This window comes from Cibotium barometz, chromosome 6 (assembly GCF_041138505.1).
Source record: "Cibotium barometz isolate CiBa-2024 chromosome 6, ASM4113850v1, whole genome shotgun sequence".
Lineage (NCBI taxonomy): Eukaryota > Viridiplantae > Streptophyta > Polypodiopsida > Cyatheales > Cibotiaceae > Cibotium > Cibotium barometz.
In genome coordinates, this window is record NC_141051.1 from 34,706,988 (window position 1) to 34,729,167 (window position 22,180).

The 22,180-nt window shown below is 46.6% G+C and overlaps 1 protein-coding gene across 2 annotated transcripts in view; it reads right to left on the reverse strand.

Annotated features, from left to right (window-relative positions):
* Window positions 1-22,180, reverse strand: part of LOC147637675 (putative serine/threonine protein kinase IREH1) — a 181,013-nt gene that overhangs the window by 4,118 nt on the left and 154,715 nt on the right. Inside the window, exons 10-12 of one of the 2 annotated variants that reach the window (XR_015266070.1) lie at window positions 17,943-18,074; window positions 17,619-17,704; window positions 17,330-17,415 (exon numbers count right to left, since the gene is read on the reverse strand). Coding sequence is in view for 1 of the 2 variants with exons in the window: in XM_086799504.1 (XP_086655630.1) it covers window positions 17,330-17,415; window positions 17,619-17,704; window positions 17,867-18,074 (380 nt within the window). In the remaining variant the exon portion in view is untranslated. Of the gene's footprint in view, window positions 1-17,329; window positions 17,416-17,618; window positions 17,705-17,866; window positions 18,075-22,180 lie in introns of both variants that reach the window. The other variant, XM_086799504.1, reaches the window with a different exon arrangement.

Sequence of the window (22,180 nt, forward strand, 5' to 3'; positions counted from 1 at the left end):
CAACATGAATAGAAGCGGCTGGGTGAGAGCTGTCAAGGCCTTTCGAGACCAAGGTAGTAAGGGCAAGAAATAAGAAAGCATAGCTAGCATAATGACTTGAGCCACTTTCAACCGGGTGTGAAACAGCTGGGTGAGAGCTGTCAAGGCCTTTCGAGACCAAGGTAGTAAGGGCAAGAAATAAGAAAGCATAGCTAGCATAATGACTTGAGCCACTTTCAACCGGGTGTGAAACGGAGATGCCTGAGACTTCCAGTACACAAACTTATCCCCAATACGCCTGAGATCCATTCTAAAAGTTGTTTGCTGGTGACATCCATCCCAATAGGATAGCCCAAGTGACCATCTGTGTCCCATTCAAAATCTCCCACCATGATGCAGCAATTCTTGTCTTACCCTGATGAATACCAACTTCTGCAATAAGTTTGTGGGCCATATATACCCAAGGCTGCGTCTGAAGACACGAGTCTTGAAACAAGGGCCAACGGCGAGCCAGAAGATGAATGTGCACATCCAACAGAGCTCTTCCCTGTGGTAATATGCATCCAAGAGATCCAAGTCTGTCCAGCCCTATCACCCTGCTTTTTCCACAACATAAATCACATAGGCTGCATTAACTCACCCAACGACTTCTTACTCCATGGTATCAAAGGAAGGAAAAAAGAGACCATTGGTATCATAATAGACTGAAACACTTTAAGGCGGACATGTAGAGGCCACCCTTGGGACTTCCAGTACAAAAACTTGTCATGAATACGGGTGACCATCCAATTCAGCAATTCCCTGGTCGATACATCAACACCCACAAGGTAGCCCAAATGCCGTGTAATACAACCTCTAGGGACCAATCTTCCTTGCCATCCCAAGACAACCAAATCCGATTTTGTGCATCTAAGCAAGGCGGACTTCTCAATGTTAATGCACAAACCGGAAGCATGAGAAAACAGATCCCAAGCCTCCATAGCGCAAGCAACATTCCTTTTGTCAACCCTCAAGAACATGAAAGAGTCATCTGCAAGGGCCTAACCCACCAATTGTAGACCACTCGGCAAATGCAGACCCAAAATTTGGCCATCTTCAGCCATCTTATCTAGCAAGGAAAGTATGGGGTGTGTGACAATAGCAAAAAACAGTGGACTAAGAGGGCATCCTTGCCACAAAGACCGAGTCAAGCCAACACCCTGAGTCACCCCACCGTTTAGCATAACATGGGCTTCCACCCTGCTACTAATTGTGTAAATCATATTGGACATCTGAGGCCCAAAACCCAAAGTTGTCATAAGCTGCGACAGGAAAGACCAACTAACATGATCAAAAGCTTTTTCCAAGTCGAGCAGCAGCACCATTACCACCTGCTTCTTCATGGCTTTTGCTTAATCAACGCCTATTTACGTATTAAGGCAGCTTGGATAAGAGACGGAGCATCCCAATCTTCCGATCCGAAGGCATGAAACCTGAGCTCCATACCTCTTGACAAATAGCCATCAAAGGTACTTTCAAATCCTCAGCAAACTTTGTGAAAAGTTCATTTGTGAGGCCATCCCAACCTGGACTTTCCCCCAAGGAAAATGAAGCAACACAGCTTCCACCTCTCCCTCCGTAATCGGTGCATCCAAATCAACTGCCAAATCGGGAGAGACATGATTCCTAACTTGCTGAAACAACAAGTCCCGGGCTGCCATAACCTCAGCCGAATCCACCTGCGGGGGTCCCAAAAGGTCCTTGTAGTAGTCCATACAAATGTCGACCACCCCAGCCGGGTCAAGAATAATAACCCCTTGCCGATCTTGTAAATACACAATATTCTCCCTTGCATATTTCTAATGCAAGGGTGCATAAAACTTATGGGTTTGGCAATTATCATCCAGCAAAGCATCAAGCCTTGCCAAGAGCTTGAATTTCACATACTGCTCGTCTTGAATAGCTTGCACCTCATGACCCAACCAAGAGATCGCACCATCAAGCTCGTCACTTCTCTGGCAGACAGAGCCAAGGATTGCAAGGCATTCAAGAGAGCTTGCACCTCCTGCAAATAATTGACCTCTCTCTCTCTCTCTCTCTCTCGGCCCATTGGGTCTTTAGTAGACGCTCTCTCTCTCTCTCTCTCTCTCTCTCTCTCTCAGTGATCGCGCATGATTAGGAGTAAGCCATCAGTGCCACAAAGATTGTGCGGGCGGAAATGGGGGCTGCACCGATAGTGACAGAGGCTTTACTCCAAACAGTGACATACTGGCACAGGTTATGGGAGCTCCCACAGGACAAATACCCCCGGCTAGCCATGGAGTCCTTGCGACAACTAGCACTAGATGGAGACACACAACGCTGGTATGTGCACGTGAGCAGTTGGTTCAGTATACATGGCATGGAGATGGAAGCACTCCCCCCTTTTCCGTACAGCATAGAGGCACCCTCCTTTGATCTTAGCCGCACATAGCTGAATAGGGTCATAAGGACATTGTTGGATTGGATACTCAGAGGACCTGGTGCTCACCCACTCAGCCCTTGGGGACGAAGATGGCCTTCTACAGAGATCACCTTCTTCACTTGACAGAGGATAGCTTTATCACACGCCCACACTACATGGACACACACATCTGTCATTTGGAGTGAGATGTGTGATTGGCCAGATCCGCACCTCATCCCACCAATTGAGAGTGGAGACAGCCAGATATGGGCCAAGGACGGCTACACCAGAGGACAGGATGCACTAGCTTTGCCATATAGAGGCCGAGATAGAGAAGCACTACATATGCCAATGTCGAGCAAATATGAGATTAGGGGGAGGTTCCACTGCCTCTTCCGAGACGGGATTGGACCACTCTCCAAGATCATGGACTTCCCAGATGAGAGATGCCTAGGGCTCTTTAACTCTGCTAGGGTGCAGTCTGCCATCTAGTCCTTGAGCTGGTAACTTTCATTAGAGAAGGCTTGATGTACAACATATGGCCCTTCCCATCTAACCCTAAATTTGGTCTGAAAAGTGCTGTCCAAAGCACTATTATACCTCAACACTAACATGCCCGCAGTCAAACCCTTGTTCCCAATCTTTCGTTGAGCTTCTCTATCCTTTTCTGACTTTCCCTCTTATATCATTTGACTACTTCATCTCTGTCTAACAAAAGGGCATGCAGCTTGGCCCATCTGTTCCTTTCTTGCTCCCCTTGTTCTACACTATGTTGCAGAATTAAGCCCAGAGAAGGTAACATGATATTGATGGGTAGCACACAGTCCTCCCCATAAACCAAATGAAAGGGTGTAAACCCTGTTGCCTGCTTCTCTGAAACCCTGTAGGCCCACAATGCTCTGTCCAAATACAGATCCTAGTCTCTAGGATGCTCCTGCACAAGCTTGAATAGCAGCCTCTGTAAAACCCTATCTTCAGGGAGCTGTGGACACCCCCTTCACTGATGTATACCATTTTATACCCCCAGTATGGTACAGGATGGAGCTAGCTAGGTTGCATATCATGATTGTATACTCCATGCATATAGCTTTGCATTCTCCTAGTAGTAGAGCTCCATCCCCTACACACCCAGATTCAGCTTTTTTATTCAGTACTTTTTCATTTTGTTGGGATGACAGAGGATACCCCATACAGGTACTCCGATTTGTCTCATAGGCCGAGTTCGGTCTTTTGGAAGACGTTAATAAAATCTTTCTTTCTTTCTTTCTTTCTTTCTACTAACCCATTGCATTTTTATTTTATTTTTTCCAGAAAGGAGACTTCTATTAAGTATGAAAATTTTTTACAAAATGGAGATTCACACCAACAAGCAAGGTGGAGATCTCAACCAATCAAAAGCCCTATGCTGCCAATAGGGTCCTGAATGAGAGGATGTGAAAAAGATACCAATGTCCCACTCTCTCATAAACTAGCCGCGCTTCCTCTCCGCAGCCCTCCAAGATCCCTGGATTCTGGCCCAAGTAGCCATAATGGTGTGAATAATATCACTCCAAATCCTGCAAAGACATTGAGAAACAAGAACGGGAGTACCCTCAATGGCCTCGGTGCATCTAACCTTCCAGATATTCCAGGCTGAGATGCTAGCAATAATCTCCCAAGAGCTGTCTAACCTCTGTGCCGGAGGGACAAAGTGTGAAAGTGGCAAATCCTGAAGACAACACTGCCGAGCAACTCCTTGCCTAACCATAATGGCCAAGCTCCTGTCAGTCCCCTCGAATTTCAGCTCAGGCCCAGACTGTGTCAACCAAATGATAGAACCAAAAGAAATGATAGCATCCCTCTTAATCCTACCAAAGAGGTGTGCAATCGCAGACCAAACCCTCTGTGCTTCCCTGCATTCCCATAAACAATGGTGGTAAATTGACTCCAAAACTCTTGCACATCTAGGGCATGTTGGGCAAGCACCAGTAACAGACCTCCACTGATTGGTGGCTAGACCACCATGAAGAGAAACCCATATAAAGGAGGAAATCTGTGGCTTCCTATAAGAATGCCACAATCTCTGCCAAAATACCCTCTGAATGTCAGTCAAAATGCTGTAAGATTCCCAATGGGGTCTAAGAGTAGGGACACTCTGAATGTGTCCCAAGATAAGATGTCTAGCATTCCGCACCGTATAACTGAAAAAAGGCATGCTTTTCAAAGGGTTACAAGCATCCTTCCACTCCCACTCACCGGGGTCCCAATGCAAATGTCTAATAGGGCAGCCACCATACAACCAAAGGCTAACACTCTCTATGATCATCCTTCGGGGGGGGGTCAACAAAGACGTGCTTCCCTAACCTGCCAACAACTCTGACTGGACGAATCTGGGGCCCTCAATAAGGTCCTACATGTCACATCTCTCCAGCTGCCATCCATCCTGTATAGAAAAAAAGACCGGTACATCATCCTCCCTAGGCAAGGGGAGACACATAACCTGAAGAGGAACACCTGTCCTAGAGAAAATCCCAAACCAAGAATGATGACGGCCTTCCAAGAAAGATCCAGTAATCCAGTGGTTGGGAATGGCTGCATCAATTTGTGCAATCCTCTGGCTAGAGCCTCTCAAATGCTACGTGAAATCCAATCTCTGCACCTCGGTGAGGCTTTGAAGCCTCTTCCAAGCCAACACTATGGGGCATACCGTCTCCCAGCCGGTCCAAAGAATATGCATAGCTGCCCCAAGAGGCCTACCATGCACATCTAAGATCAAATCATTCCACAGAATGGGCTGCCGGTTAACTTCCTCCGTTGAACGCAAGGGGATGTGTACCAAAAAACTCCTCAGGTAGTCCCAAGCCCATAGGAGGGACCTAACTAGGGGGGATGAAGGGGAGCGGTGAACTGCATCTGAAAAAATAAAGCGTGAGCTGAGAGTCCAGTCACCTCCACGAACAGGGACACACTTCGTGATCTGCTGCATGAGAAAGTTCTTCCACGGCTGGCAGAGCATCCTCTCTCAATCAAAGTAAAACCAACTGACTTATGCCAATTGATAGTAGCTCCTGCTGCCAAACAAAACGCCTCCAAGGCTGTCCGGAAAGCACATAAACAAGCATGTGAAGCCTCAAGGAACAACACTGTATCATCTGCTAACCCAGAGTCCAAAAACTCTTCCTCCGTGCATAAAGGCAGCCTAAGACCCACAACACCAGGGGCAGCCCGAAGAAACCTGCTCATAGCCTCAGCTACAATGAGGTACAGTAAAGGGACGAGGGGACAACCCTACCTCACTGAACGGGAAATCTGAAAATGCTCACCGCGCCCCCCACACGCTAAAACAGTGCTATGAGCCTCCCTGGATAGGCAAGACACCCCTTTGATCCAGTTTTGGGAAAACCCCATGTGTGCCATAGTGCCCTCCAAAAAATCCCAATCCACTCTATCATAAGCTTTTCAAAATCAAGCAAAAGAATGGCAAGAGGCTATTGACTAGACTTTGCCCACTCGACAGCTTCCCAGAAAGAAAAGATGTTATCAAATATACTCCTTCCTTGGAGGAACCCATTTTGGGTATCATGGATAGTCAGTCCTTTGGAGAATCTGTTGCAGCCTTACTCTCAAGGCTTTAGCTAAGATTTTATATGCAGATCCAAGGAGGGTGATGGGCCTCCATTGCTTGATGTCAGTCTTGTTCCCACTCTTGGGGATAAGGTGAATCAGCCCCTCCGTGAGGTATGGCCGCATCATATCCGACAACCACATTTCCTGAAGGGCAACAGGGATAGCATCTCCAATATGATCCCAAAAAAGAATAAAGAAGGTGGGAGAAAGACCATCATCCCCTAGGCATGAACCACTGGAAAGAGCATGCAGTGCGTGAAGGAATTCATCCTTCGAGAAAGGGGCATCCAGGGAAGAACACATAGCATCTGTAATGAGCCTGGGCATGCACTCCCAAACTTTTTGCCGTGCCATGTCTCTCTAAGGAGAGGGCACCTTTGCAGTCAACAAAGACCGATAAAAATCTGAAGCAATACCCCTCACCTTATCAGGCTCAATCTGAACCTCACCCTGTGAATCCTACAAGTACCTCACAAAATCCCTGCTATGGGAAGGCCTGTGTGCTTAAAAAAACTCTTTGTTGCATCTGCCACCCATCTGAGTCCAAAAAGCCTCGTTCGCATGAAACGCGAACTCAGCCCTCCTGTCCATGGCCAACTGCAGCTCTGCTCTAACTGTGGTCAAGAGGTCTGTAATCCAAGACGCATGTGGATGCTTTTCATGTTCCCTCTGAAGAGCAGCAATCCTACACCTAATAGCTCTCTCCTTGTCCAGAGCCTCCTCCTTCTTGGACAAGGCAGTGCTATGATAATGATGGCTGGTCCTCTCAAGAGCTAGCGCAATATTATGACGAGGATCAGGACCGTCACAAGATCTCCATCTCTCTCTGATCTCAAGGGAGATGTCAGCATCTAGATAAAGAGAGTTAGGGATACGGACACGGGGAGAGGCCGAGCGAGCCCCAGGCTCCCTGAGACACAAAACGATGGGGCAATGATCAGATTTGGTGGTGCCAGGCATAATAGCAATGGTGCCTCCTTTGTCCAAGGACCAATCATCCACATAAAACCTGTCCAAATGTGCAAAGATGCTCTCATCCCTGCTCCTACGGTTATGCCAAGAGAAAGATAAGGAATTTGGCCTTCTCTGGAAGTCATCCTCAGTCCAGCAATCCCTGCCAAAAAAGGAAAGCGTAAACCTCTCCCATGAGGTTCGCTCCAAAGGGTGTAAACCCCCTTCGCGTCCACCCTTCTTGTTAGAAGGTTGCTCAACCATATTAAAATCTTCTCCCACTATCCAATGATCAACCTTGGGAATGACATTTGTAATGGTGTCCCAAAAGGCCACCCTTTCACCTCTCACGTTAGGTGCATAGATATTCAAGATTCCCAATTTCTGACCCTCGTGCATGATCGAGATCCACTGCGCTCTAGCAGGGATGATAACACCATGCCCAATTCCATCTGTAGCAGACTTTCTACCTTGGAAGGGTCAGGGGCTTTATCATTCAAACTAACCTCATGCCCAAGCAACACTACCCTTGCTCTTGCAAGCTTACACTTACCTGGATTCAACTGAGCCCCATCCTCATCAAGTCATTGAAATACAAGATCTAGTTTCTTGACATGAAGCAACCTGTCACTGTAAACACATATGTCATCCATAAAAGCCCTGACAAAAATACCCAAATAAGGTCCAAGTATCTTGTCCATCCAGCTCTGAAAGCTTGCATATGCATTCAAGAGTCCAAAGAGCATCACTCTGTAACAAAACACCCCCCATGGAGTAATGAAGCTTGTCTTCTTTTGATCCTCTGGAGCTATCTTGATTTGGAAGTAACCACTAAACCCATCACATATAGAATACCTCTCACTCCCTACAACTTGATCCAAGATCTCCTCCTGAAAAGGTAGGGGATAATGATGTCTTCTTGTGGCTGCATTCAGGGGTTTATAATCTACACATACCCTCCATTTGTTTCCCTTTTTAGACACTATGACCACAGGGGACACCCAATCAGTTTCAGGAACCCTGTAAATGAACCCAGCCCACAGAAGTTTAGTCACTTCTACCTCTAGTACTTGCCTTTGAATAGTCCCAAGCCTTCTAAGCTTCTGTGCTATGGGCTCCATCCCCTCTTTCAATTTGATTTCATGTACCACACTGGAAGTCCCTCTCATCTGGGTATACTCCTTTGCAAACAACCTTGGATACTTATCAAAGACCATCTCATACTGCTCCTTCTCTTCCATAGTCAAATCCTTATCAACCATTTCCATCAGCTCCTCTTTTGGAACATGAAATCCCTCATCATGGGCAACCTGTCCTATCAGATTACTAGCCCTTTCCTTCTCTCTGACCTCAGCCACCTGCAGCCCACACATATCGATTTCCATCTCCAACAAGCTTTGGTCCAAGCCCTTGGGCATCATCATCAGCTTCTTCTGTAGACTCTGAAGAGTAGGCATCATAACTTTCAAATGAGGTAGAGCTATCATTTGTTTCCACTTCCTGATCCTCTCCAAGCTCCATAATCTTCCCTGTTTTCAAGTCATACCTGAACCTCTTATTCTTCAGCTTACCAGCTGGCATGACATGCATATCAATCCTCACTTTTTGACCAAGCACATTCAATTCCAAATCCTTAATAAACCCCAAACACTTCACTCTGGTACTGTTAGCCATCTTCACACTAAACATGGATCTTCCAGTAACTTCGAACTCTAGGGAATGAATTGCTTCCTCAGTAATCACACATACTTGAGCTCCACCATCAATGTAAACTTTGTTTATCTTTCTGCCATGGATCCAGACATCTACCACAGGTAATACATCTCATACCTTACTCAACTGAATCACCCTTCTGATGCTAGCAAGCTTATGCCATTGTCTTCTCACAGTGGAATTCAGCTGTAGCAATTGTCCATAGGTAATGTTAGCCTTTTTGTGCTTTCCATTTGCCAACAAACTGTAGGGTGCCTGGCCTTCTCCTAGCTGAAAATCCCCCATCCCAATCTTCCTCACCCTGATCCATGGAAGCTTTCCCTCTCTCTGATCTCCTCTTGGCTCTTTCTTCTCTATCTGCTACTTCAGATTCTGACCTTTGCAACCTTGTCCTTTTATTGGCCATCACATCAACCTCATCTATCTCCTCTGGAATAGCTTCCAAAATGTTCACATTGCCCAAGGGACCATGAGCCTGCTGACCTTGTTTTGGCAATTGATTTCCATTTTCCCTATTTTTGTGGTCCACAGGTCTATCCCCTTCCTATCTCTGAATCACTGGGTATATCCCACCCGACTCCCTTCTAGGGAGAAGACATTGAGGTGCTATGTGACCTCTCTCCATAGTTGAAACACTGTATCTGTTCCAATCTATTTCTTGGTTGTCTCTCCTCTTGTGGCCTTCTTACTTGATTCTGAAATCCCTGGATAGAAAGGTTAAGATTGTCAATCTGTTCAGTGAGTCTCTGGATCCCTTGATGCAACTTTGCTAATCTTTTCGAAAAGTTTTCTTTTGTTTTTTACCACATTTTGCAGCATCGACCGCGCGCCAAAATTTGCAGGAAAGGGCCGCGCGCTTTTGGAGCACCGGCTCGCTTTTGGCTATTTTTGGAGAACGCGTCTCTCTATATTCGGCATACCGCGAGTGTGTGTGTGACACATATATCGCGAGACCTCTTGTGATTGCGATTGTGAATGTGATTGAGAGCGTGATTGCGATTGAGGGTGTGATTGCGAGTGAGAGTGTGATCAAGGCAGCCTATGCATACAAACGCTCGGGGGTGGTCGGGTGGTCGAGCTTCTATATAGATGTACTTTTTCCGTTGTAACCTCTCTTGCAATATAATAAAATCTCTCTCTCTCCATCTATTTGATCTTGTCTTGTTGTCTACCAATATTGTGTATAGAACGGTCTTGTTACACTTTCACTATCCCTACATGCCCCATTGGTGCGGACCATACTTATTTGGCTTTTTCTCTTAGAAGCTCTCTTGATCTGCCACCCCCGACCACTCAGGCATCTCGTACCATCTTCCACTGTACCCGGGAGCTTGTAGACGTTTATGATTCAAAAGTACATGATGGCCTCTTTGGTATGGACCCTACAGCACCCATCGATGTACTGACGGCCCAGCTTTCACACATACTGCACACAGCAGCTAGCCACAGCTTTCCACACCATCTCCAAATAGGGAAGCCACCTAGATCCGGGGACATGCCCCAGAATAGATGGTATGATAATGAGTGCAGAGAGCTTCATCGACATCTCCGAGCCCAGATAGCGAAAGGGGAAATAACACAGCAGAGCAGGCCAATCAGGCCAATAGATAGATGCGCTCTCTTACACGCCGTAAGCAACGCACATATGAGAAGGCTCAATACTGGGACATCTACCACATGCTCATGAGCAAAGATGCAGCCACTGCTTGGCGACGACTCAGAGAGCCACACCCCCCCACCCCGATTACTGATCCTCAACGCTGGCAGAGTTATGCAGAAGGGCTTTATGATGCTCCGCACCAGCCACTCATCCCTCGCCCCACCGAGACTCCACCGACCTCATCGGTTTTCTTTACTACCGATATGGTATCTCGAGCTATACATAGATTACAACATGGGAGAGCTGAGGATCACACCGGCTTACAGGGTGAGCATTTCATTTATGCAACTGACACATTCTCTCCTTTTATTGCTTACCTCTTTAACAGGGCTCTGGTAGAAGGTTTCCCGGCTGAGTGGACGATGCACACTATTGTACCGATCCACAAAGCTGGGGACATGTTGGACCCCGGTAATTACAGGACTATCATGATTGGTCATACCTTGGCCAAACTCTATGGGGCTATCCTGGAGGCAGAATTGAGCACACACGCTGAGAGGGAGGGGCTTCGTGCCCCTGGTCAGGCAGGTTTTCGGCGAGCCTTCTCTACTATTGATCACATTTTCACCCTGAGATGCATGATTGACCAAACTCGGGCACGGAGACAGAGACTCTATTGCTGTTTTGTGGACTTCCGCAAAGCCTTCGACATAGTCCCGAGAGAGCGCCTCTTCCACCGCTTACAGGCACTGGGCATACCCCTCGACATGATGTGGGGGATTTACAGATTATATGAGCAAATGTTTGGACGAGTTAGATGCCCAAGGGGACTATGACTGCCAGCACCATTGGTGTGAAGCAGGGCTGCCCTCTCTCCCCGACATTCTTTGGCTTATACATCGACGAGGTAGCAGACTACATCATACACAAAGGAGGCTCTGGGATTGACATCTCAGGTACGACTGTACACATTCTATTATATGCTGATGATATCATTCTTGTGTCGGATACTCGGACAGGGCTACAAAGGCATCTACAGGCTCTGGATACTTTCTGTGCGAAGCGAGGACTCACAGTGAACCTTGGGAAAACCAAGGTTATGGTCTTTTATACATCAGCAGCAGTCAGATGCCAGACTATCCTTACACTAGCCCGGGGACAGGTAGAGGTGGTGGGCTCATATGTATACCTTGGGGTCACATTTACCAGCTCATCAGGGAGATTCTCTATGGCACAGGCAGCCAGAGACAGAGTGACACGAGGGTACGCAGCACTAGCAATTTTGGAACGCCAGTGTCACCAGACACACTTCCAGGAGCCCCGTACTAAGGGGTGGCTATTTGATACACTAGTTACTCCAGCATTGATGTATGCAGCAGCAGTATGGGCACCAGGTTTGGCTACATCCTCATGGACATAGATAGAGTGCCCTCAGATTTTGATGCTCTCACGGATGATCCGCAGCAAACCTTCAGTACCACATGATATCCTTCGAGCAGAGTTTGCTGTACCACCTATGTTAGCAGAGGCCATGTTCCAGACTATATCTTTTATACACAGGATGCGGGAGCTCCCACTAAATCGGTATCTCGGGCTGCTTTTGAGGCATCCAGACAGCTTGCTGAGGAGGGACATACCTGGTCATGGTACTCCCAGGTGGTACAGTGGATATCATCACACAGGATTGATATTGACAGATTACGACCCTACAGTATGACCTAGCAGCACCACACAGACGCCTCTCTCAGACAGAGAGGAACAGAGTCATGAGACATGACATTTGGCAAGGCCACATACAGGAGACTTGGCTATCTCCCAGTCAACCACTCCCCACGAAGATGCTCTACTACAGAGACCACTTCTTGAGCAACTCCACAGACGGCTTCATCCAGTGACCACGATACTTGGAGGTCCACTTATCACATGGAGCCAGAGTAGCCATTGGGCGACTAAGGGTCTCGTCACACCAACTAGAGATCGAGACTGGGAGAGCAGCACGCATCCCTCGAGCAGAGCGCATTTGCAGATTATGCCAGACGGGGGTAGAGACAGAGGAGCATTATGTTTGCCAGTGTGGTGCTTTGCAGGAGATCAGGGCATGCTATCCTGAGGTTTTTAGAGGGACCACATCACTTAGACAGAGATCGGACCAGAGACAGCTAGGCAGACTACTACTAGCACTACAGAGACACAGGGAGATCTTACTTCAGACACCCGCACATCATAGAGGAGGAAGACAGTCCCAGTTGACTGCCTTCTTCCAGAGATTGGCACCCGTAGCCCAGCCACACACATTGGGAGTGACATCTCAACGAGCGGAGGAGATTTGAGCTAGGCGACGACCCAGACTAGCCGGCTACCAGACACCACGGCTACACCACAGAGAGATCGCGGCCATCCGGTCTCGACACCAACAGGAGGTCGAGGAGCAGCTGGCACATTTTTGCTCTGATCCAGGACGCATGTTCCAAACATTTACGGCATCCTCAGATCGGATGTATGACATATTGTACCCAGACTATGGGACTGGATGGAGTTAGGAGTAGATAACATATCAAATTTTTATCACCCCTTCAGCATATAGAGATGCATTAGTAGCCCTAGTACTCCATCCACACCCTCTTATTTGTACACCACCATTGAGTCCCCTATGGTCGTGTTGTCATACTTGTACATTTTATTCTCACTCCACATTTTCCTCTTGATGACTGGAGGAGCATCATTGTACTACTTGTTTGTCTCATAGGCCAATTTTGGCCTTTTGCAGACGTTAATATATCTTTCTTTCTTTCTTTCTTTCTCTCTCTCTCATGTTTTCATTTTACTTTCTCTTTCAGTTTTCCATGGCTCAGTATATCCATGGTACCATTGTATTACTTTTGGTCTCATAGGCCCTTGCGGTCTTCCGTAGACGTTAATATAACTCTCTCTCTCTCTCTCAGCATAGACGGAGGTTGCAGCGGCAGATTCGGATTATTCTTGCGAGGCATGCGAGACACCCAGTCAGGGTGCTGACCACAGAGGATATTGAGGAGATCCGCCAGTGTCCGATGCGGCACATATTATGAGATGGAGGTACCTCCATAGTGTACCTTCCAGTTCCAGTTTCATTTTCTAGGTGCCAGTAGTATCATCTTTATTTTTCATTTTCTGGGTTTTTTTTATCCAGACATTGTATCAGATCCACCATGATGTAACTTTTGGTCTCATAGGTCATTATGGCCTTTTGAAGACGTTAATATAACATTTCATTTCATTTCATTTCTCTCTCTCTCTCTCTCTCTCTCTCTCTCTCTCTCTCTCTCTCTCTCTCTCCCCCCCCCGTCGGATAGATCATATTTGGTCTCTTGGGATTGTGTTCGAATCTCACTCCCGTCGGATAGATCATATTTGGTCTCTTGGGATTGTTCCTACGACGTTAAAAGAGCTTCTTCTTCTTCTTCTTCTTCTTCTCTCTCTCTCTCTCTCTCGGGAGTTACTTTCACAGGACCGCGTTTCTCCCTGAAGGAGGCAGTAGTAGCTAGATTAGCTCGAGGGCATGCAGACTTGGGGGCACTTGAGAGGCAGTATGCACACATACAGTTTCAGGAGCCGCGCACCGAATTGTGGCTATTTGATACGCTTGTCACACCGACCCTCCTGTACGGAGCTCCAATTTGGGGGCCCAGCATACATCACAAATCTCAAAGAGGGATGGAGGCAAATGGAGAGACCATTGATTATGATGATTGCCCGCATGATTCGGAGCAAATCAACAGTACAACATGAGATTTTTGGGGTTGAGCTGGGTGCCGCACCAGTAGTGACTGAGGCCCTATTCCAGGCAATTACCTTTTTACAGCGGCTATGGGAGCTCCCCCTCAGCAGAGGTACTCCCGATTGGCATTGACCTCATCCATACAGTTGGCAGAGGATGGAGATACTCATTGCTGGTACGCTCAGATGATCATGGTTTGACCTACATGGTTTGCGGATAGAGGCACTACCACCCTTTCAGTACAGTCTCGATTGTCCATTTTTGGATCTCACCCGCTCAGAGCAAAACCGCATGATCAGGATGGATATCATCAGAGTGGACACAAAGAGGACATGGACTAGTCCCCTTGAGCCCTTAGGCACGAAAATGGCTCATTACAAGATCCATTTTCTACACCTCTAACCAGATGATTTTATCACCCGCCCTACGTACATGGATGTACGCATGTGACCTATCACATGGGATACGTTGTGCCATTGGACAAATCCGGACCTCATCACACCGGCTGCAGATTGAGATAGGGCGATATGTGCATCAGATCTTGGATGACCGCATTTGTCAGCTATGCTACCAAGAGGCAGAGACAGAGGAGCACTACATTTGCCGATGTACAATCTATTATGAGATCCGAGGGAGATATCTTTGCCTCTTCTAAGAGGGGTTGGGAAGTTTGAGTATCAGAGATGCCTAGGATTGTTCCTACTTGAGCTCAGGAGACACAGAGAGACCCTCTTGGCAGACAAGAGACCGAGCCATGATATACCTAGACAGAGGATCCTGACAGATTTCTTCAGCACTAGCACCAGCACCAGCAACCCTGCCCACACACCTCTTGATACCTCCTCCATTGGACCATCGGGGCACCGACCACGCTCCCAGGGAGTCACCACTGATAGAGCAGTCATCTTATGTCGTGCTCGTCGGCCACGCCTCCTCACCATCGCTAGATCAGAGCCATTATTGCTCGGCATCGGAGGCGCCTACCTCGCTTCTACGATAGCCCTATGGCGGAGATATTTGATCTAAGGAGAGGGAAACACTTCAACTGATCACCATACATGGATCTACTTGATATACATTTTTCAATGTTTTCTACTCGGTATCATTTCAGAGTCTTACAATTCCGTTCTTGTAACTGTAAGACAATCAGTTTATTGTACTTTTTAGTCTCATTTAGTTAGTAGTTCTCTTTGATGAGACACCAACTTCAGATGTACTCTCAGTTTTGGTCTCATAGGCCAATATGGCCTCTTAGAGACGTTAATATATCATTTCATTTCTCTATCTCTCTCTGATTATGTAGACAGATTAGGAGGCCCAGGGGCATGCCTAGCAGGGGTGTTGATAGCCATCTTGTGATATGCTGATGATATTGTTCTAATCTCAGACTCTCTGGAGGGATTACACAGAGACCTGGATGCATTACAGGTTTTCTGTGCGGATAGAGATCTGACAGTGAACCTTGGGAAAACCAAGGTTATGGTGTTTAACACCACACAGGCATGGGTGACGAGATCAGAGCCTCAGTTCACTTTCCAAGGGGAGCCAGTAGAGTACGTCAGGTCATATGTCTACTTGGGAGTTACTTTCACAGGACCGCGTTTCTCCCTGAAGGGGACAGCAGCAGCTAGATTAGCTCGAGGGCATGCAGCCTTGGGGGCACTTGAGAGGCAGTGTGCACACATACAGTTTCAGGAGCCACGCACCAAATTGTGGCTAATATGCTTGTCACACCGACTCTCCTGTATGGAGCTCCAATTTGGGGGCCCAGTATACATCACAGATCTCAGAGAGGGACAGATGAGGGATGGAGGCAAATGGAGAGACCACTGATTATGATGATTGCTCGTATGATTCGGAGCAAATCATCAATACCACATGAGATTGTTCGGGCTGAGCTGGGTGCCCCACCAGTAGTAACCGAGGCCCTATTCCAAGCATTTACCTATTTATAGCGGCTATGGGAGCTCCCTCAGCAGAGGTACTCCCGTTTGGCATTGACCTCATCCATACAGTTGGCAGAGGATGGAGATACTCATTGTTGGTACGTTCAGATGAGATCATGGTTTGACCTACATGGTTTGCGGATAGAGGCACTACCACCCTTTCAGTACAGTCTGGATTGTCCATTTTTGGATCTCACCCGCTCAGAGCCAAACCGCAAGATCAGGATGGATATCATCAGAGTGGACACAGAGAGGACATGGACTAGCCCCCTTGAGCCCTTGGGCACGAAAATGACTCATTACAAGAGCCATTTTCTACACCTCTCACCGGATGATTATCACCCGCCCGGCATACATGGATGTACACCTATCCCATGGGATACGTTGTGCCATTGGACAGATCCGGACCTCATCACACCAGCTACGGATTGAGACAGGGCGATATGTGCATCAGATCGTGGATGACCGCATTTGTCAGCTATGCTACCAGGAGGTAGAGACAGAGGAACACTACATTTGCCGATGTACAATCTATTATGAGATCCGAGGGAGATATCACTGCCTCTTCCAAGAGGGTTTTGGGCCGTTACGCAGGGTCATGGAGTTTGAGGATCAGAGATGCCTTGGATTGTTTCTACTTGAGCTCAGGAGACACAGAGAGACCCTCTTGGCAGACAGGAGGCCGAGCCATGATGTACCTAGACAGAGGACCCTGACAGATTTCTTCGGCACCAGCACCAGCAACCCAGCCCACACACCTCTTGATACCTCCTCCATTGGGCCATCAGGGCACCGACCACGCTCCCAGGGAGTCACCACTGATAGGGCAGTTATCTTATGTCGTGCTCGTCGGCCATGCCCACCAGGATCCCGACCATGGTATCCTCACCATCGCCAGATCAGAGCCATTATTGCTCGGCATCGTAGGCGCCTACCTCACTTCTACGACCTCTCCATTCTAGACAGCCCCGTGGCGGAGATACTTGATCTAAGGAGAGGGCAACACTTCAACTGATCAGCATACATGGATCTACCTGATATACATTTTTCAGTATTTTCCAGTATTTTCTACTCACTATCATCTCGGAGTCTCACAGTTCTGTTCTTATAACTGTAGGACAATCAGTTTATTGTACTTTTTAGTCTCATTTAGTTGTTCTCTTTGATGAGACACCAACTTCAGATGTACTCTCAGTTTTGGTCTCATAGGCCACTATGGCCTCTTAGAGACGTTAATATATCATTTCATTCTCTCTCTCTCTCTCTCTCTCTCTCTCTCTCTCTCTCTCTCTCTCTCTCTCTCAATCTCTGAGCATGTGTGAGCATGCATGCATGTGCGTGGCACCGCTACTTACTGGTCTATCATATCTCTAGCTTCGTAAGACATGTCCTCAGGGCCAGGCCATGGTATCTTCCTGTTTAGAATGTTCTCGAAAACAATCTGCAGAAAGGCACATTGTTACTTTTTAGGAAAAAAAACCACCTTCTCATGCAATTTAAAACATCAAATCTCTCATAGCTAAACAACCAATTTCCTTGCTGGAAATTCCATGTTGTTATGGAGCACCGAGGACCTCTTATCAAGTAAAACAAATTAAAATGATAACTGGATTATATAGAGCTTACTCTTCCAAATTGTTTTACCTGTGGATGCTCAGCATTAAAAGGTGGCATGCCTGTCAAGCATTCAAAAAGAATGACACCAGCTGACCACCAGTCAGCAGGATGGCCTATGGACAGAATGAAAAGTTTGCTTAGTATGATATCTACACATTGAAAATATAGGTAATTCCATTTAAACCAGACTACTTCAAAGCCATTACTACTACGAACTGTTTTTAACTACCATGCTCTCTTCAAAGCCATTGCTACTATGAACTGTTATTAAGTACCATGCTCTCTTCCTAGTAAAATTTCAGGTGCCAGGTAATCAGGTGTTCCAACTGCAGATCGCTTTTTGGGTCTCACCCTCTCTTGTGTATGATCTGCAGGACTTTCGTGGATCTTCGTATCTGTAAAGACTCTGCCATTTGCAGAAGGATTAGAGAAATCATCCGTACTGTTGATTAAACCCACCGTTGAAAGCCCAAAGTCTGTCAGCTGATCAAAAAAGAAATAGGCATAGATTAGTTGAGCAGCTATATGCCTCTTGTTGGGCATTATGAACTACATTGTATAGTTTCAATACTACGTGCACAGTGGAAGCAGTCTATATCAAAGTGGCAACTGAAGCTTTCTTTCCTTCTTTAATTTGCCTTCTTCTTGGAAGATTACTGTTTACTTTTTAGTTAAGATTCCATCAATTATAATGTACAAAATCAAAGGATAGCTAGTGACAAGCATGATCTCCATCAATCAAGCAGCAAGATGCACCCCAAATGCAAGACCCTAGGTGGAAGGGGGCTTTGCTGGCTACCTACCCTACAGCAAGGTCACATGAATGGGAAGGGAGTCTAGGCCCAGAGTAAGGAGTTATTACAAGCCTCTGCCACCTTGACAGACAATGACTGCAGATAAAAGAATCGGGTGCCCTGTGAAAGGAGTGTCACCGACATGCACACGGGGTCATGGTAGTAGCACATTCTATGTGAGCAGCACATTTCCTCTGTGGGCTACCTACATGCAGCATGTTCTGCACCGCTATATCTTGCAGTGTCTGTAACTGCTCCCTACGGGTGGCCTACAAACCGGAAGATAAAATACACAGTATTAGATCACTTAACCCATACAAACAATGGACAATACTTGCAACATTTAAACTAGAAATGACAAAGAACACTTAACACCATCACTAGGGCCGGAAAGAGCTGGCCACCCCCCTCAATACAGTTTGTATTTCTTGGAGTATTTGTATGTACAAGTGTTCAAGGGCCCCAAGGCTAGATTTCTCCATAACATGGAGTGAATACAACTGAAAACAAGAAGATTTCTGTCGTTGAAGAATCGGTTGTCGGAGTAGACCAAATCACAGGCAGTCTCCCACCTTCACTGGGTGAACACTCGCCCCTCACTGGTCTTCCGGGACCGTGCACCAACAGGCACGCCCGTACTAACACCTAGCAGGGTGAGGCACTGCAGAGGGAGTGATACCTGGTGCTCCCAAGTAAGCTTTGCTCCCACTTTCCCTCAAGCCCCAATGGCCTTCACTGGCTCCTCTGAATGTGAGGGCGTGGTCAGGGTACTCATCACGGGAAAGATCACCATCCCGGTGGCCTTCCATGGTAAAGGCAAGCGGTGGTGATAATTGCCTACACAAGACTTGGAAAAACAACATTTAAATTTAATATTATCTGAATTTGAAATACGGAAACAAGTACCTGATTTAGATTCAAATTGGGATTTAAGGTGAGGAAACTGTCCCTCCTCTAATGTGGTCTTGGTCGATGCAGACAGCCGTAGTCGGCAAGTACTTATGACAAGCACAAGGGAAGCAACAGCCAACAGGTTGCATGGCGGGTACTGTTGCAGCCGAAGGCGGGTACTATTCAGCCGGCAGGTGCTGTAGGCGGGTACAGGACAGCAACCAGTAGCAGGTACTGAAGGTGAGTACAAGGCAACAGCCGACAGCAGGTACAAGGATGGCAGCCAACGGGTACCAAGGCAATAGCAAGCGGGTATGAAGACGGGTACAAGGGGCAACAGCCAGTAAGCAAAAACTATTTCCACCTCTCTACACAGTAGTCACCTTCTTTTCCATCAACCACCCCCACATACCATCCACATGCGGAGAGGATTCTTCCCATGCACTCCTTAATCTTAATTATGATTAGGCCTTAATCAAAGGTTAATTCTTGGGCACCCACATTGAAAGGTGTCCAGCCATTATTTAAATATGTGTGAACACCCAACCTTATAAATATTAAGGTTTACACTACTTTATAGATTTCACATTTGAGAAAGGCCAAAAAGACAATACTTACCACCTATTCACACACCACACCAACTCGTCAACAAACAGTACACCCACGGTACAGTGGGGGCGTCCCCGTCCAGTGTACTGGCACGTCATAGCAGGCAAGCACACGAAAACAAGTCATGCGAGCAAGTTTATGCATGCAAACATGAATGCATGTGCACATGTAATGGACGAAATCTCCCTTTCATGAAACTTGTACAAGAATTTCTTGTCGGGCACAAAATTGGCACAACAGAAATCTGAAGTCCTGGTCTTCCTATGGAGTGACAATCCCATAGGCAAAACACAAATTCTGGCATGGGTCTTCCTATGGAGTGACAATCCCATAGACAAAGCTCGGCACCAATATCAGTCCTACCATGGAGTGATAGTCCCATGGGTAAGACGCAATCCTGGTCATACACGGGTGGCAGCAAACAGGCTCCCGTCCATATGGCACAATACTGATCACCCACGGGTGGCACAAAACTGGTTCCTATCCATGGGACACAAGATGACTGACCCTTTCACACACGGGACATTGGCCTGGCCACAAGTGAACATGGTACAAATCTAGCCGCTCTATGGCGTGACAGTCCCATAGAAATGGCTCCAGAAATGGAGATGGACCAAATGGTGACAATGTCTCATGTTATTTTGGGACCGCCTTTGTAAAAGGTAGGGCATAGTAGTTGTGCTAAGCCAAAAATCAAAAAATCACTTTAAGTCCTTTAAGAAAACTTGACACGTTTGTGAATATTGGCCTTTCCTTCGGTGTGCATGTATAATTCTTTGCAATGGATTTGATCATGATTATAAAAGCTGCCCTATGCATTTTATATTCTACCACTAATCAAAGCCTTCAACGTGAGCTTCATTATTATATTATACAATATAAAGACCCATAACCTAGTCGAGGCTATATCCCCTCCCTCCCACCATCCCTCCCAGCATATAGGCCCCCATCATGCTCAAAGGGTCACCATACACAGTTAACAGCAGCTTCAAAGAGCCGACATCCTCCGTCCACAAGGGCTTCTGGTGCCATCATTACGACTGTCGATAACAGATCAGGAACATCCTCCAACCACATCGGAGTACTCTACCACATTATGTGGAGATAGGTAGTATGCATTCTGTATATGATGATGACAAACGACTCCCCCATTGGGACTGGATGGTGGGAGCTCTCTCTCACTGACCAGGCTCAATGTCGACCCCAGTACAATCAACAAGATTGAGTTGTTTCGAGCCGCCTTCCTGATACTTAGTTGTTACAACGGGTTAGAGGGCATTTGAAGGATCAAGAATCGCAAAATAGCTTGCAGGTACAACCCAGGAATGTGAGTACTGGGTTGATGAGAACACGAACTGTCCAGTCATGAGTTGATCCGATAGAAGAAACTCAAAGAATGTACCAGGAAATCATCCCAAGTAACACTAACTGGTGCCAGGCTAGGCTAGTGGTTACTCAGCAACATATTGAATAAACTTGCAAGGAAGGGTCAAGAGCACAGTCAACTTACAGAAGTGGACTCACTCAAAGAGTGTTTGTATTAGATTCTGTCAAATAGTTGCAAGCACAACCCAGGAATGTGAGTGTCCTGGGTTGATGAGAACAAGAACTGTCCACTCATCAGTTGATCCGATAGAAGAAACACCAGAATGTACCAGGTAATCGTCCCGAGTAACACTAACTGATGCTGGGCTAGGCTAGTGGGATTACTTGGCAGTAACACAAAACATATTGGATAAACTTGCAAGGAAGGGAAAAGAACACAATCAACTTACGGAAGTGGAATCACTCAAAGAGTGTTTGTATTAGATTCTGTCAAGTACAATGTATTACAAAGGTATGAAAAGCGGGCTCCAAATCCTCTGTATCTTCAGATTGCTATTGAGTCCAAGGCTCTTCAGGTTATTCTTTTAAAAGTTCTAAAGTCTAACTAGTCTTGAAACAATTGCAATGTCGGCATTATATAGGCTCCAGTTGCCAGTTGTACCACGCGGTAATTCCAATTATGCAAGGTGTTACACGCATTGGTATTCTTAACCTCTATGGTCCTAACCATAAGGGTGAGAGGATTGTATTTTGGAAATCTCTCACTATGTTGATGCCTCATGCTGACCATTAGACTATTGGTGGGGATTTTTTTTTATAGTGAAGATGTATTTATATTAATAATATGAAAAGAGTACATATAAACTGTGGGTTAGTCTTCTCAAACAATCAAGAGAAGAACTACGCACAGAAACTGCTCAATCCAATATCCTCTTAGTGAGTAGTTTCATTGTATATAACTCCCATCTG